Raw genomic sequence first — 16726 nt, 5'->3', positions numbered from 1 at the left:
GACAGAAAATAATACAATACATGAATAAGTTTTGGAAGAGTTTATAGTTCAAAAGCAATAAGAAACGAAGAAGGAAGAATGCTAGGAAAGGACGGAAAAATAGAGACGCGTTCATTAGTTGTATAGTTGTAACTAATCACAAATTATATTTCTCTTCTTATTTATACTTCCTAAAATAACCTTTTTATCTAAGTGAAATTACTCTTTTGGGTGTGGAACTCCTCTCAACTACCTTATCCCTCAAATTTAGGATGTGAGAGAGATTTTCAAGGAAACAAACTTCACCAACCGCTTCCGTACTCAATTGGAGCACCAAAGCTGTTGGCTTTTTAATATTTCAATTAAAGAAATAATCAATTTTATTAGTATAGCAACATGTCATCTACTACCTCCTTATGTAATCCTTGCCTCATCACTTACCTAATATCTTTGTTCCATTGGTATTGCACAGCCTGGGAAACTTAACGTTAAAGATAAAGAAGTGACATGTATGTAAAAGAGTGACTTTCACCACATTGGTGGTATATACAAATTTATGTTTTTATCTGTCTTATTCAATTCGTTGGTGAACTACCTTGTTCAATAATCAAATCATATTTCGACCTAATCTCTTTTATTCCCTGCCATGGGCGATAAAGGACCCCCTTCCTCCTCCGCGAGCCAACTCCTCCGCCGTGAGATCTCGCCGTCGAGCTGCTGATCTCACCGTCGACCCCTTTCTCCTCCTCGAGCCAACTCTTCCAACTCCAGCCCCTCCCCTCCCCCAACTCCAGCCCCTCCCCGTTCGACGCCGACGGCAGCTGGTTCGAGCTCTGGATCGGGGGATGCGACGGCTCAGAGGAAGAATAAGAGGCCAAAGTGTGAGTTTTTTGTTGGGGTTTTTGATTTTTATGTGTTTAATTTTAATGGGTATCTTTTAGTTTTGTTGATTGGGAGTTAGTTTGAGATTGAGATTTTGGGCTAGGGTTTGTTGAATTGGATATTGTTCGGTTGGTTTCTGTTAGGGTTTTTGACTTTTTGTAGTTGCAGGCACAACTATTTTTGCATTTTTATCATTGTGAGGAGGTTTGAGGGGTGGAGGGAGGATGGGGGGCTGATGGTTTCTTCTTGCTGCAAGCATTTGACGGATTTTATTTAATATGAAGCTAAGATCAATTGCGGTTCAGATTCCATGTATTTTCAAATGTTGCACTATTACTACTTGATCTTTAATCAGCTTTTGTTATCCTTCCTTAAATTCTATTTACTGCTCTCTCGCTTAAGATGTAGTCCTGTTAATTAATAACTTTAAGTGACAATGGTTGTGTTATCCTCTCAACCTAAACCTCTAGCAAAGATTGATGAGGATCATTAAGGCTCTACGAAAACCCTTGAGCTCATTTGGGCAACAGGGGTAGTAGTTGTTGGCCTATGGACACAAAGGACATTTAAATTGATGGTTGTGGGCATCTTAAGACCCATCATCGGCTGCCAAAGCCATATATGTATGATCTAGTGTAAACGCGTACCCGTTCGGTTTTCTTGTGCTGCAATTAATGTTTCAGATTCATGGTCATACATATTTAAGTTCCCCAAAGGAAAATAGTATCTTCAAGCTTCAATAATATAAGTGTATGGTGTTGAACATGAGGTAATTCTAAAGCGTTGCTTATTGTTGGTTAGATTTCGAGCTTCATTTTTGCATAGTTCATTTTCATTCGCTCGAAAATCATGTAGTTTGACACAAAAAATTCTTGAAAAAATATTAGACAGTACCTAAAATTGCACCCCGTGAGGTGTTTTTGAACTTTAGTATCTGTTACTCTCTTGAAAGCCGTCTTATTGAGACAGCCTATTTTGGTTCCCATCAGCTTCAGCATTAGTCCTCCACCGGCCTATGTTTGATAGGGATTCTTCATACGTGATTACAAAAACTGTAGTATAACACTTATCATTTCATTTGTACGCTTTTATTCATTTACTGAAAGTTGAACCATTGTCTCTGTTCTTTTTATATTCCAGATAAGCATTAGGGAGTTTGGTCTCTTTGTTTATGTCTGGAATTGGCATAAGTAGATGTTCATCATCTATGTATTCTTTTTCACTTTCTTCCCACCTATGACTAATATTTTACTTTGAAGGAACTGCCAAAGCTAGGCCAAGATGTGGAGATAGCACACGGCAGTGAAGAGAGGAGGTACACGCGGTGACAAGAGGAGGAGATTGCATAGAACGCGGGCATCAAAAATAACCCCTCGAGCCTAAAAGAGAACCTGGAACTTACAGCTCGAGGCCACACTTTCTACAAAATTTATTAGAACCTGGAGCTAAAAGAGAACCCGATGTAATTTGCTCTGTTTTTGTCTGGGTATTTCTTGCAATGATGTAGATGTGTATGTATATTTAATGGTTTTGTTATGTAAAAATCACATCTACTGCTGGATGAATATGTTGTAGTTAATAATGTTTAGTGTACTGATCGTTCTTGCTGACTGGTGTTGTTAACAATGGTTTGGAATGTGATGCTCTCCCTGTCTTGACAATTGACATACAAGTTTTGTCTATGATCTTTGTGCTCGCACAAGGATTTATCTGATATTGAGGATGTTTGTATGCTTTCAGGTCTTTTCTTTCACTAGAACTCATAGCATGTACCTTTTACAGAGTATCTTGCAGATTTCTTGATTTCTTTTATGATAGTATTATGCTTGTAGATGTTCATATCAAGCGTAAAAATGGTGAGCATGTTTGATGTTTTGTGTTTCATCAACACAAAAGATTCATTGCAGTTTAACAACAGATTGAATGATATTTGATTTGGAATTGCTGCAACTGTGTTAAACTACAGTTACTTGGATTATGACTTGTTTTTCACTCATCTCATTGAGCGCACAAAAAAAAGGTCTGGAAACAGATTGCCTGGCCATTTCACGGTACAACTTGAGATATCGTCAAATGTCGAACTCGTGAATAAGAAAGAAAAACAGTTTGCCTCTTACGTTAAAATCTTAAGCATACAAAACTCTAACCATCCATATGTCCATAAAGTAATTAGTAAAAACTTAAACAAAATCATCTTCAACTATTATACAAGTAAATATTCCAATCAAATACTAAATCTCCATGAAAAATATTTTCCATAATCAAGTTCATGCAGCAGCAACACTTGGCGCATTAAATTGGAGAAAAATTCTCTCACTGCCTACATATCAACATCCATCTAACTGCATCCTGCCACATCTAGCGATAAATCAGTATGCTTCATTAAGCTGGTTACCCTTTGATCACAAGAAAAATGCATAAACACCAGAGACAAAAGAAGAAAATAATCACTACTCAGTCCAATGAAATATAACTTAAAAAAGTTGTGACAAAAACATTACTCAAACCCACATAAGTTTATTAAGTACCACAGTTAAAGCTTTAAAAGACCCAAGTCCAGCGGCAACAGATAATTTAGGTAACATATCATTAGAGTACAAATCTCCTTCTTTTGGAGTTCTGAAAAGAACAGGCTCTAGCATTTGATCTCCTTCAGCCCGTGGGCGAAGTACAAAAGGGTAGGATCACTGGCGCCTTCCTTGTAGTATGCAAAGACCAAGCTACCGTTATTTATGATAAATTTGCATCATAAATTAATCAAGCTCTCCGTAACTTCGGAGGAAGTTGAAATGTTACAGGAGTACGATCATGTATCGAGCAATCTCATTTCTCAGGATGTTGTAAGCCAGAGGATGAGCTTCGTAACGGGAGATATCTTGTGTTTTCCAAGCCATGCTTTAATTGCTCTATACTCGTAAGTATATCCATCAGCAGCAATATGGGGATTTTCCATAATTTCCTGCAATGTATCACCATGATCAGAATTGAATTATTAAGGAAAGGCTTATTTTAACTTTGGTACCCCATCGTTTACCCCTTTTTTTAACTGTGATAGTTTTCTTTTAACACTTTGATAGGCCAAACTTTCAGTCCCATTCCACTTTGATACCTTGCAAGTATTGTTCTATCTTTCTGTTAAAACCATAGCAAATGCTTAACATGTAATACATTAAGGTCAATTTATACCCCTCTCATGAAAAGTAATTGCCCGTAAATATTTATGGGTATTTTTTAGATGATGATCCCTTGGCCTGGTTATACTTTGTGCAATTCTAGGAATGGGGTAGGGGAAATAATTTTTCACCAGAAGTGTATAGTTGACCTAACTGTATCATGTGCTAAAGATTTGATACATTTTAACAGAAAAATATAATGAAATTTGGACGATTATGTGAAAATGGCATGAGATTGAAACTTTGGGATTTCAAAGTTTAAAAAATTGGTAACGTTTAGGGTACCAAAGATAAAAATAAGCCTTAAGAAAAAGATGAACGAGAAATCATAAAGATGCTACTTTAGAAAACCTTTCACCTGCAATATTGGGCATAGATAATGGCTCGGTGCATAAACATTGCATTGTCTCAACTTGAAACAAACAATAGCCACTTTGCAAAGCTCCTCCAGTTCAGGGAGAACTTCCGAGTCTAAATCTGGCCTGTCTCTGCATCTTAGCCTGCAGCATTTTACAGAAAGCTTTGCTAACTTCTCTGCCTCTAGAAGTGGCCAGTCTGATATTGATTTGTCAAGTAAATCAGCAAATGAACCACTTTCTATTGCATTTTCCACATTAATCAGCAACCCTCTTGGGTGCCTAGCTGCCAATAATTGTAGTGCAATAATTCCTAAGGCATATAAATCTGATTTGGGTCTAATTGTACTTGTTCAAATTACCTCAATTGGAATTGAGGGAACAACCGGATACGAACCAGAGGGAATTTTCTCGGCCGACGGTGGGTGTTGGCGGCGGTGTCGTGGCGGATACAGACCTGTTTCAAGTGGAATACCTGAACCAAAGCCTTCAAAGCCCAAGCAAGGAATAGGAAATAATATGAAAGTTCTTTAACTCTTTGCCATAAACGATGAGAACAATAACATAGACTTTTGTCCCAACAATGATGGTCAGTCAGTCTACCATAAGAAAACAATGATAAAAATGCAAAAATAGTTGTGCCTGCAACTACAAAAACCCTAACAGAAACCAACCGAACAATATCCAATTCAACAAACCCTAGCCCAAAATCTCAATCTCAAACTAACTCCCAATCAACAAAACTAAAAGATACCCATTAAAATTAAACACATAAAAATCAAAAACCCCAACAAAAAACTCACACTTTGGCCTCTTATTCTTCCTCTGAGCCGTCGCATCCCCCGATCCAGAGCTCGAACCAGCTGCCGTCGGCGTCGAACGGGGAGGGGCTGGAGTTGGGGGAGGGGAGGGGCTGGAGTTGGAAGAGTTGGCTCGAGGAGGAGAAAGGGGTCGACGGCGAGATCAGTAGCTCGGCGGCGAGATCTCACGGCGGAGGAAGTGGCTGCGCGAAGAAGGAAGGGGGTCGACGGAGGGCGCACGGGCGGCTGTGTCGTGGCGTGAGTTGGGGGAGCAGTGCACGGGGGCGGCGGCGGTGTCGTTGGCGGGCTGTGGGGCTGGGGGAGAGACACGGGGGGCGGCGTGAGGAGAGATCGAGAGAGGGAGGGAGGGAGGGATCTGAGAGTATTGGGTCACGAGAGAGAGAGTAGTAGTTATGGATTTTACAAAAAACCCAAACAATCGCTAACTTCAAATCAATACGGAAACGAGGAAACGAACCGCACGCAGCACACGTGGATTGTCGGCAGAATGCGTACACACCAGTGCGTGTCTGAAATGCGCTGTATATATATATATATATATAATATATATATATATATATATATATAATATATATATTATATATATATATATATATATAATATATATATATATATATATATATATATATATATATATATATATAGAGAGAGAGAGAGAGAGAGAGAGAGAGAACAAAACTTGTATCAACTTTAAGTGGATAGCAAAAAGTTATCCCCAAAATTTTTAGCCACTCCAATATGATATAAAAAAGTGTTTTTATATTAATAAATGAGTGGTTAGGAAGTTTGGTGGACATAAACTTAAGTTGATAGGAGTCTACTCTCTCTCTCTCTCTCTCTCTCTCTCTCTCCTCCTCTCTGCTCTTATATATATATATATATATATATATATATATATATATATATATATATATAATATATATATATAATATAATATATATATATATATATAGACACAGCACACAACTTAAGAAATATTTAGATCAAGAAGACTTGAGAAATTGTTATCCACTCTAAGTTAAGCATGAAATAAATTCATTACTTCAAATAAAGTCCTACGTTAGAACTATAGTAAAGTATTATGCTTTGAAAATCATTTCTTAAAATTTATTTAAAGTTATCATAAAAGGCTAACTAGAGTATACAATTAACTAAGAAAAAAAGTTTAAAAGTTCATCAAGTAGAGTAATTATTAATTAGCTTTATCAAGTTAGCAAGTGATACTTTTTTCAAGGGAAAGAAAATAAAGAGAAAAGATAACTAGTCCCCCATCTTGCACCTAAATTTAGTATTATCTTCAATGCAAACTATATGATATAAAAAGTAAAGCTGATAGGAAATGAAGTACTTAAAATTGTTTGGTTTTGAACAACGATAAAATAAAATTTCTGCAATTACCTTGAGTATTGATGGGTATGAGAAGGATGTAGCCAAAAGTCTTGTTTCTCTTACTTTTTTTTCTTTTTTAATATATTTCTTCTTCTTTTTTATTTTTTTTAATTAAAAGAAAAAGAAGTTGTGACACCCCTGGTTTCACACAAGGCTGCAGTCTAAGGTGATCCAAGGATGTCAAACCTGTCATGCACTCAACACTGTGTAACAACATATTTCACCATCATAGTAATATCTCTCTAGTAGAATCAAATACAAGACATGAGAGTACAAGCAGATATGGTAAAGATGATAATACGAGAAACACAATATAGAGAAAAGTTCCAACAATATTTATAATTATGTTCCAACAAAAGAAAAGAAGTGCATTTAATAAATCGAAATAAAGATAATGAATCTCTAATAAAAAAGAGTCAAGTGAAAAGTGTATAGGCACTCAACCTGCAAAATGAAATACATCTCTATAAGAAAAATAAAATCATAAATTTTTACTATGGAGCATTAACTAGCTACTAATAAATGACGGTGAACTATGCTGAGTCTCCGTCAACCTGCGACTCTCCGAACCCCTGATTCGCTACCTGAAAAAGATAGAGACAATGAGCATCAATCACTAGTGAGAACATCTTTACCGCCCCTAGGTGGAAGGGGGTTAGGTGTATAAAAATACAAGTTATAACATATATAAATATATAAATCCTACATCATGAACTAAGAGGAATTAATATTTAGAAACCCACAACAGGAGAATGAGTACATCGAGCAAAATAATCCAAACAAGGAAACTCTCATGTATATACCATGTATCTCAAATTATGGATTGCTAAATATTAACTCCAAAATCCTATGAATAAAATAATTAACGAAGAACAATAAATTACCAAGCCTCCTCCATAACAAATCATATCAAAACAACTCACATTTCCCTCGGGTAGTTGGCGCGGGAACAAAAATAAATATTCGATAAAAGATCTCGTCTAGGATATATAGTATATTACAAACCATAGCCTTATACTCTACACTCAAGGTAGGTAACACGAGAGCAAATTTACAATTTTGTATGATTCCCTATAAAGAAAAATGGTGTGGAGTATAGGTGCTCACAATATCCTGTGGCTCATCGCAACATTTTGTGGTTCTCTACCTGACTCGAATACCATGTGAAGTATAAGCGTATTATCCTAATCCGAAACACAATGATGCATAAGAGAGTGTAGTCCACTACGGTCTCATTGTAGTACACCAACTAACGCACTTTGAGTGTAATCAACCATGATCCTGTTGTGGTGCACCAACTAACCCTACTCAAGCATCCAAAATTACCGTAAAATGAAACAAACATTATTCCCTATCCTGATAAGCTCGAAAATATCAGATTATGTACCTCCAAATACTCGTGCATGCTCGTAGCCAATACATGCACTCTCATGGTCACGTACGTGTGTCGACGTATTGCTCGTACTTCGTGGTTATGATCAAACACATGTGGTAAATCAACTTATGCAAAACAGCTCAAATCGGTCGACCGACATAACCCATCGGTCGACCGACAACGAGAACATGCACACACATATCAGCTTCGGTCGGTCGACCGATTACATAGGTCAGTCAACCGACTAGAGGAAATTTTTTAGTTTCCTGTAGACTAACCGGTCAACAATTTTCTTTGATCGGTCGACTGATACTGGTGAAAAAACACAATTTATGTTTTTCTTCTCTATCATGAAAAAAATGAAAATTATCAAAAGAGCCCACATATAAATCTTGATTTAGTATAATTAGGGTTTAATTTGCTACACGAAATCACAAATATAAAGATTTGGGGAAATATATAAAATCCTAACATGTTTATGTTTAAAAATCATCATGAAAACAAATAACTTTAACAAAATCTCATGTTATATCTGATTCAACTCTTACACCCAATTCAAAGAAATCTGTTTCATAACCTTTTAAATCAAAAAGATTAAACCTTTATGTCATACTAAATAAAGAGGTGATCTTTTACTCATAAAATAGGTTTTAAAATCCAAAAAAACCAAGAAAGATCAGAGGCGCCGTTGAGGCGGAACTTCTGGTTCCGCAGAACAGGGCCCCCCACTTGGGGGGGCCCCCAAATCGCCACCGTCAACAAGGTCCGGGACGACTTCATCTGCTCCGGCGCCGGCGATGAGGTCCTCAGCGAGCTCCCAGCGGTAATCTTTCTTCCTCAAACCCTAGATTTCTCAGCGAGCTCCAGCTTTTAAATTGGGCCTGATTTGAGCAAGATTAGGTCAGATCGAAGCGAAAATGAGAAGATCTGAGATGAAATGCTAGTGAAAACCTAAATCTCGACGTAATAACGACCGTGAAACCCCAAATATCAACTCAAACCTAGAGTGAAACCCTAAATGAAAATTTTTTATCTTCAATATCAATCGCCTGAACCCAAATCTCAACTCGGAAGCTTCTATTTTACATTTTATAACTAAAATTTGAAGCAGATGGGTGTAATTTGGGATAAAAGAGGAACTAGCTAGTATTCTCTTTGAGAGAGAACTGTAAAAATGAGGTGCGAACAAAATGAGGGAATGAAATGGGGCAATGATCTTAGGGCTTCTGATTTTGATCACATGATTAAGAAAAAGAAAATGGGCTGTGAATGATGTGGCACAGGGTGTGAATTAGCTATTCTTAAAATTGGTGTACTTTTCCAGTTTTATGGAAAATATTTCTTACAATTTATTTTGAAAGAAAAGGAATTGTTGAAGTCACCATTTTTGCTAGTTTTTGTTCTAAATCCTATCAATTCGCATGTTTCCAATTCTTAAGGGTGAACCAAACATGTCCTAAGGGTATGTTTGGCAAGTTTGAAAATAATGTAGACTAGTTTTAAACTAGCTCCATTTGGTCCAGGTTATGTTAGGCATATATTGCCCTGATTTTGCAATATGATATCGATGTAATTGTTATTTTCCAAGAATGCAATTGTATTTTGAATAGCCTGAACGCAAAGTTGATGCTCTACATTATCTATCTACAGGACTTCTTCATGACGTCCTCTGGAAAACGAAAATGGGACGATTACACTTTTCTAGCTGCTGGAGTTTATTTGCCTCAATAAGATGGAAGTGGAGACATTACAATAGAGTTCTTTCTTCCAAAGGTACCCATCTTCATCTTATATGAATTTAATGTCTTCTCCAGATTAGATTAAGAGGCCCCGATTGAAATTTCTTTCCATGGTTAGTACTATGTATAAAAACAATTATTAGTTATTACTCACTTACCTAGTATTAGTCTTAGCTGATTTTGATAAAAAAATAATTACTAAAGTTTCTTCAGAAGATTGATTAAGAGGCCCCGATTAAAATTTAGAACCGGGCCCCCAAATTGTCAGCCACGCCTCTGAGAAAGATGGAGATGGGATTGGAGGAGATGAAACTCGCTTCAAAAATTTTGTGCTGAGTTCCCACACATGCAAAGAACTCGATCTTTCCTTACAGAAACTACCGACCTCTCCTTCCTCTTGGTCTTTTTGCTTCTCAAAGCTTTTCCAAAGACTCAAACTGATGAATTAGGATTTTAAGAGGCGGATGGCTGCTGATCAACGTGGAAATTACAAAAGAAAAAAAGAGAAAATCGGGTTATGATATATTTGTTATATATATATAATAATATATATATATATAATATATATATATATATATATAATATATATATTATATATCTATATATATAATATATAATATATTAATTCACTTATATATATATATATATATATATATATATAGTAATATATTATATATAATATATATATAATTAGTATATATATATAATAATATATATATATAATATATATATACTATAATATATACATGTGGTTCAACAGGCCCAAGATTTTGTTTCCGACCCAAAAATGCACAACGTGCACCATCGTCGACCAAATTGCTAGAGTCGGTCGACCTAACCAGTGCCCATCGGTCGACCATACTAGGGCGATCCGACAGCCATGATGATGTTTAGCCGATCATTTTTCATGCTCATACACATTAAGCACACACACACACCACACACACTACACATCGACAATTTCACTTCATCGATATCATATATACATATAGTATAATATTAGTATATTATATATATATAAAATATATATATGATATATATATATATATTATATTATATATATACTAGTATTATAATATATATGGGAAATGTATTTCCCTAAGGTAACCGCTTAGATAAATTATCTAAGCGCGACCTATAATCACATGATTGAGGTACATTATGAATGATCCACTCCATTGAACTTGATCTACATATTCTAAAACCCTAATACACTAAGTTTGGGGGTGAACCCATCGTCGATTGACCCTCCATTGAGCCATGTGAAAAGTGTTAGCCTTCTTATTTTGATGATGTTTAAGATGTTTAACAAACAATTTATCACTAATGTTGTTTGTCTAGTGTTTATATTTTGTTTCTATTCTAGACAAACAATATGTTGGAGGTTGGATGGAATTGTGCCATAACGATCATATCAAATGGAGGTTGGTAGAAATAGTAGAGTGAAGCCTTGCAATTCAAGTTAAAGATCCAAGTTCAAGCTTCATCCGCAAGTTTACCAAATATACACACTTTAATTGTGGTTTCTATGTATATATATAGTTATATATATACATATATGTTTTGGTTTAATAGTTTTCATGTTTTAATATGAAAAAATTAAATACAATTGAAAATACATTTGTTATTTCATACTTATATGCATATATATGATTTCATCAATATCAATTCTATTTAGTTCAATGAAATCATATTTATTGTTTTTAAAAAGTTTGAAAAATATGTAATTTTGTGAAAATATTATATTCTTAGTTTTTGGACTTAATGATAATCATATACATCTTTTATTAAGTCTACAAAATAATTTTGTAGTGTTTCAAAACATGGTTAAGCTAAAATATCAAAACTCATGTGTTTACATTTTCATATTTTGGATTCATGAACAGTGTTGAGTCGACTCATAAACTATTGTATAGTTTATATTTTGTTTCTGACGAGTCGACTCATAACATCATGAGTCAACCCATCAGGTTGAGTCGACTCATGTCTATCATAAGTCGACTCATAAACGGTGTTGGAAAGTGTGTTTTTTTCTGCTGAGTCGACCCATGACTTCATGACTCGACCTATGCATGATGAGTCGACTCATGAATTTTATGAGTTTACCCATAAGTTGGTTTTTATCCTATAATAGCTACTTATGGGTCGACTCATGAACAGTACTAAGTCAACTCATAACTCTATAATAACTATATTTACAGACTATACTGTTTTTGGATTTTTGGTCTTTTTGCCTTGTTTTCTCTTGGCTTTGGGGTTCCTATAAATACCCCCATATATCCTCAGTTCTATATACAACTTAAGAGAATGTTTTAAGAAAGTTTAATAAGGGTTCAAGTTTCGTTTAGTTTTGGTTTTTTGTTTGTGAAAAAGTTTTCACAAGTGGAGGAGATCATCTTCATTTGAGATTCAATCTCCATCTCTCCATCTTGTTGTTTCAGAGAAGAATTTCTAAATTCAATACTAGCTTTGATTTAATTATTTGTTGTTTATTATTTTTATTAAGCTAGGGTTTACATTGAGTTTATGATTGATTTTCTCATTGTTTACACACACAACCATTGAGCTTATTGTATTTTCATACTTAGTATAATTTGGGTTGTGGGGAGTTGTAGCAATTGAGTGTGGGCTTAATTGTGTTCTCATCTATTGTACAAAAAAAATTTGTATTTGTGTGCTTATTGTGAGATTCACTTTGTATTACGCTAGTACACCGATAGGAGTGTGTGGTGAGAGACGAGGTCGCTTCGAAAAGGAGTATGGTCAGTAGTAAAGCCTAGGGAGAGGTGGTAATTCCGAGTACTTGAGGAAGGACATGGGCTAGAGACCAACACTTAGAGGGTGGAGTGTAGTTATATTGTGAGATTGTAAACTTTGATCGGTGAGCGTTGAAAAATAATATTGTGTGGTGTAAACGTTATTCGGGTGAGCATAGAAAACCCGGTTGTGATAGTGGATTTCTTCCTAGGAGTGGGGAGCGGAGACGTAGGACGGAAGGTCCGAACTCCGTGATCATATTGTGTATTTACATTGTTTATATTGCCCTATCACAATTGTATTTTTAGTTTAGATTGTTTACTCTTTTGTTGTTTATATATCCTTGCATATATTTCAACATATAGGATATATCTCTTTGTTCATATTGCATATTCTTGCTTATAACATATTGTATATCTATCTTGTAAGAATAATTTATTAATAAGTTTTAATTGATATAAAATCAGATTAGATTAGCACAAGACCCTAATCACCCCCCTCTAGGGTCTAACAATTGGTATCAGAGCTTGGTGCTCTTTGATTTAAGGTCTAATCGTCTTGAGTTAAAGATCCAAGTTATCTTTTTGTGCTAATACAATTTTTGATTTTTATATCTTGCTTCCATATATACATTATGGATATGCACGGTGCACCTAGTTTAGGTTATGGCATCGATATTACCACCAAAATTAGATAATTTCCCTTATGCCCAATGACGTGTTAGATTTAAGCTATTTGTTGGATCTAAACATTCTGATTTATGGGAAATTATAGATGATGCTTATATTGTGCCCACTACGGAGAAATCCAAGTGGAATAAAAATGATCATCAAATGTTTATAATGAACAAGATTTCGTTAGAATATTTGCTTAATGCTTTTGATTCATCTATGTCGACAAGTTTGTTCATTTTGATAGTGCTTACAATTTATGGAAATTCATAGAAGCACATCAAGGCAACTTGGGATAGTGCTTACAATTTATGGAAATTCATAGAAGCACATCAAGGCAACTTGGAGGAAATCCGACATAGTTTGGAGGATTCATAGAAGCACATCAAGGCAACTTGGAGGAAATCCGACATAGTTTGGAGGATTCTTCTTCAAGTGATATTAGAGCTTCTTCATGCACATGGCCACTAGGCGTTAGTCCTAGTGTGGTATGCGGTTCTGAACCCGATAATAATTTATCTAGTGATGAACTTGCTTATGATAGTAAAAAATTATTACATGCTAATAACAAATTGCATAAATATTTTATTGACTTACAAAGCAAGCATGTTAATTTAGAATCCGATCATGAGTTGCTAGGTTCCAAATTTGATGTCATTGCAAAAGAAAATACTTTGCTTAAAGAAAACAATGATATGTTAAATTTGGAAAATGAAAAAGTAACCTCATCTATTTCAAGCTTATCTCATAAAAAAGATAATACCATATTAGAAGTAGAGAACATAAAAAATGATACTGCTTCTTTTATAAATGACTATTTATGTTCGACTTCTAATATTAATACATATGTGCCAAATGATGAGTTGAATGTTGTTAGAAATCACATTTTATCCTAGACTCAACTCTTAATACATGCATTAATAATCATAAGAAGCTTATGGATATGTGTTCCAAGTCTAAGTCAAAATCATCCACTCATTATGCACACATATATAGCAAAGTTTACAAGTGCTCTATTTGCGGCCGTAAAGGCCATCTAGCTAAATTTTGCTATGATGCACACAAACATAAGAATTCTAATGCTTCTTGTGCATCTCATATAGTTTCTTCATGTTGTACACTTAACATTCATATGCTCATTCTCACAAAGTTCATCACAAGCATGCTAGTGTGCTCAAGTGTAATCAATGTGATCGTTTTGGTCATTTGGTCGAATATTGTTTTGATTTGAAAAGAAAATCACGTTTGTCAAATGCTTCTAGTAGACCACGTATTTTTAAATGTGATGTTTGTAGTAGGTTTGGACATCTTGTAAAATTTTGTTATGATATACAGAAAGCTTCTAAGTTGCAAATATGTTCTAAATAGACCATTGTTTAAGAATGTTTCTTATTTATAAAATATTTCTAAAAGACAATATTTATTTGTAAATGGTTCCTGTGCACGAGCTAATGGTCCACAAAAATAAATGAATCTCTTTCATTGCACATATTGCAATCGGAAGGGTCATTTGAGTGATTATTGCTTTGACCGTGTTAGTGCACTAAATGCGCCCAGACGGGTTTATAACCCAAGAGCTTTGAGCTTAAAAGATAGGGGTCATGTTCCTAAATCTCTTGGTACAAAAAATTCTTGGGTACCAAAACAAATTTTATTTTTAAACCAAGAATTTTAGTGTTTTTCCTTTTCCTTTTCTTGGTTTTGAAAATTATACTTTAAATTTTTGAACATGAAAATAATTCTTTTTATTGGTCAAATTCTTTTGTTGTCATGATTATTGGCTTTGTTTTGATGAGAAGTTTGTATTTATATAACCCCCCGGATTTATTGGGTGTTTATTCCAAAATATTGTTGACCGGGTACTAAAATTCTTTATATGGGTTGGAACAAGCTCAAGAGCTTGATATGACGCCCTAGGGTTCACACAAGGCTGCAGTCCCAGGTGAAACCCGGATTGTCAAACCTGCCAAGCACCAACCACCATGCTATGACAAGTTTCACCATCACAATCACTATCTCTCTAGTGAAAACAATAAATAGGTGAAGGTACAAACAGGTAAAAATAGAAATAGGACAACACTGGATATACACAGAAGAAGCATACTGCCTGAAAGGGGGAAAACAACGAGCGTCAAAGCGCTAGCGAGATCATCACTACCTCTCCCCAGGGGAAGGGGTAGGAGTATATAAGAAAATAGAGTCAGTACATACATATATCAAATCATTCATATAACTCTCTATGAATGAAAAACAAATAATCAATGATAAATACTCCAATCTCCAATATAAAGAATACTCATCTCATCTCGAATTACTTCCGAGTGACCTGCTCTAATATAAGAGGATACCAACTAAGCTAAAACAAATATATCTGTCATCCATAACGGGTGTATCAAATTCTCAAAGGAAATACCCTACTCGCGGGCAATCTATCTTGAAAGTAAAACTTACAACTGATCAAATATCTATTTGTGCATCATCTTGTACTATAGCGATACTTTTGTAATGCTCGTTACTAAATCGCTCTGCGGTAATAGGGTTTATTATTTTCCTATTCCGGATACATATAATAACGATACTGTTGTAATACTATTACTCAATCGTTCTGTGGTAATAGGTTTTATCTCCCTATCCCGGATACATGAAATAACGATACTTTTGTAATACTCTTACTCAATCGTTCTGCGGCAAATAGGTTTCATCTCCCTATTTCCGGATACATGAAATAACGATACTTTTGTAATACTATTACTCAATCGTTCTGCGGCAAATAGGTTTTATCTTCCTATTTCTGGATACATGAAATAACTATACTCTTTCATATGTATTCATCAGCTCAACATGCGACAAAAAGAATGTTAACACAATATAATCTAAGTGTACGTGCACATATCTCGGTGTGCGTGTCCATATCTGATGTTCATCATCATCCCAGATATTAAACAACTCTTAAGCATTATATATAACAGTACAAGATTGAGAAACTCTCTCAAAAAAATAACAAACAAGAGCGAAACTCAAGAAACCTTTACGTAATATATCAATTTATTTCAAATCAGCACATCTGTAGTTTTCTGCAGGACATTTCATTAGTAAATTGAGAATATCTTTCTCTGGACAAACTCTTTTTAAGAATGTTTTTTCGTTTTGGAAACTAGACTCACATAGCTATCATTTGATACTGATTTGGCTCAGTTTGGAGTTCATATGATATTTCTAATTTCCAGTCAAACATTTTATATGTGCAGCAGATTTTCTGCAGAACATATCATCAATAAATTGAGCATATCTTTCTCTAGGAAAACCATCTTTAGGTATGGTTTTCTGTTTTGAAAACTAGATTCACATATATTTCAATTGGCATTAGTTTGCTTCAATTTGGATTTCATTTGTTATTTCAAAGTTCTAGTTCAAAAGTATATGTGCAGCAGATTTTCAGCAGAACATAACAAGCATGATTATTTGCACAAGAAATCATATGTAAACCTTCAATCATGCACGAAGCTTTAAAATGAAGAATAAGATATCTAAATTCAGATAAATAATATTTTAAATTATTTTTAAATCTTAAAACACTTCTGTAA

General features: G+C 34.9%; 1 protein-coding gene and 1 long non-coding RNA gene across 2 annotated transcripts; one reads left to right on the top strand and one right to left on the bottom strand.

Annotated features, from left to right (window-relative positions):
* On the top strand, positions 645 to 2522 carry LOC109845183. The gene is made up of 2 exons (XR_002248243.1): positions 645 to 860; positions 2121 to 2522. It is a non-coding gene; the product is annotated as an uncharacterized LOC109845183 (long non-coding RNA).
* Positions 3295 to 5378, bottom strand: LOC109845280 (U-box domain-containing protein 34-like). The gene is made up of 4 exons (XM_020414514.1): positions 5194 to 5378; positions 4753 to 4877; positions 4393 to 4534; positions 3295 to 3820 (listed from the first exon to the last, which is right to left on the bottom strand). Exons 1-4 carry the CDS (start codon positions 5227 to 5229, stop codon positions 3692 to 3694), a joined length of 432 nt encoding a protein of 143 aa, XP_020270103.1. The 5' UTR covers positions 5230 to 5378; the 3' UTR covers positions 3295 to 3691.

The sequence above is a fragment of the Asparagus officinalis genome, chromosome 6, assembly GCF_001876935.1.
Source record: "Asparagus officinalis chromosome 6, Aspof.V1, whole genome shotgun sequence".
Lineage (NCBI taxonomy): Eukaryota > Viridiplantae > Streptophyta > Magnoliopsida > Asparagales > Asparagaceae > Asparagus > Asparagus officinalis.
This window is presented reverse-complemented; position numbering and strand designations above follow the sequence as displayed.

Excerpts from the sequence above, each read along its gene's own strand:
- LOC109845280 (XM_020414514.1), bottom strand. The coding sequence starts at position 5,229 with ATGCGACGGCTCAGAGGAAGAATAAGAGGCCAAAGT. Across the intron at positions 4,878-5,193 it reads GAAGAATAAGAGGCCAAAGT|GCTTTGGTTCAGGTATTCCA; the intron begins GTGAGTTTTTTG and ends TGGGCTTTGAAG. Across the intron at positions 4,535-4,752 it reads TTCCCTCAATTCCAATTGAG|GCTAAGATGCAGAGACAGGC; the intron begins GTAATTTGAACA and ends AAAATGCTGCAG.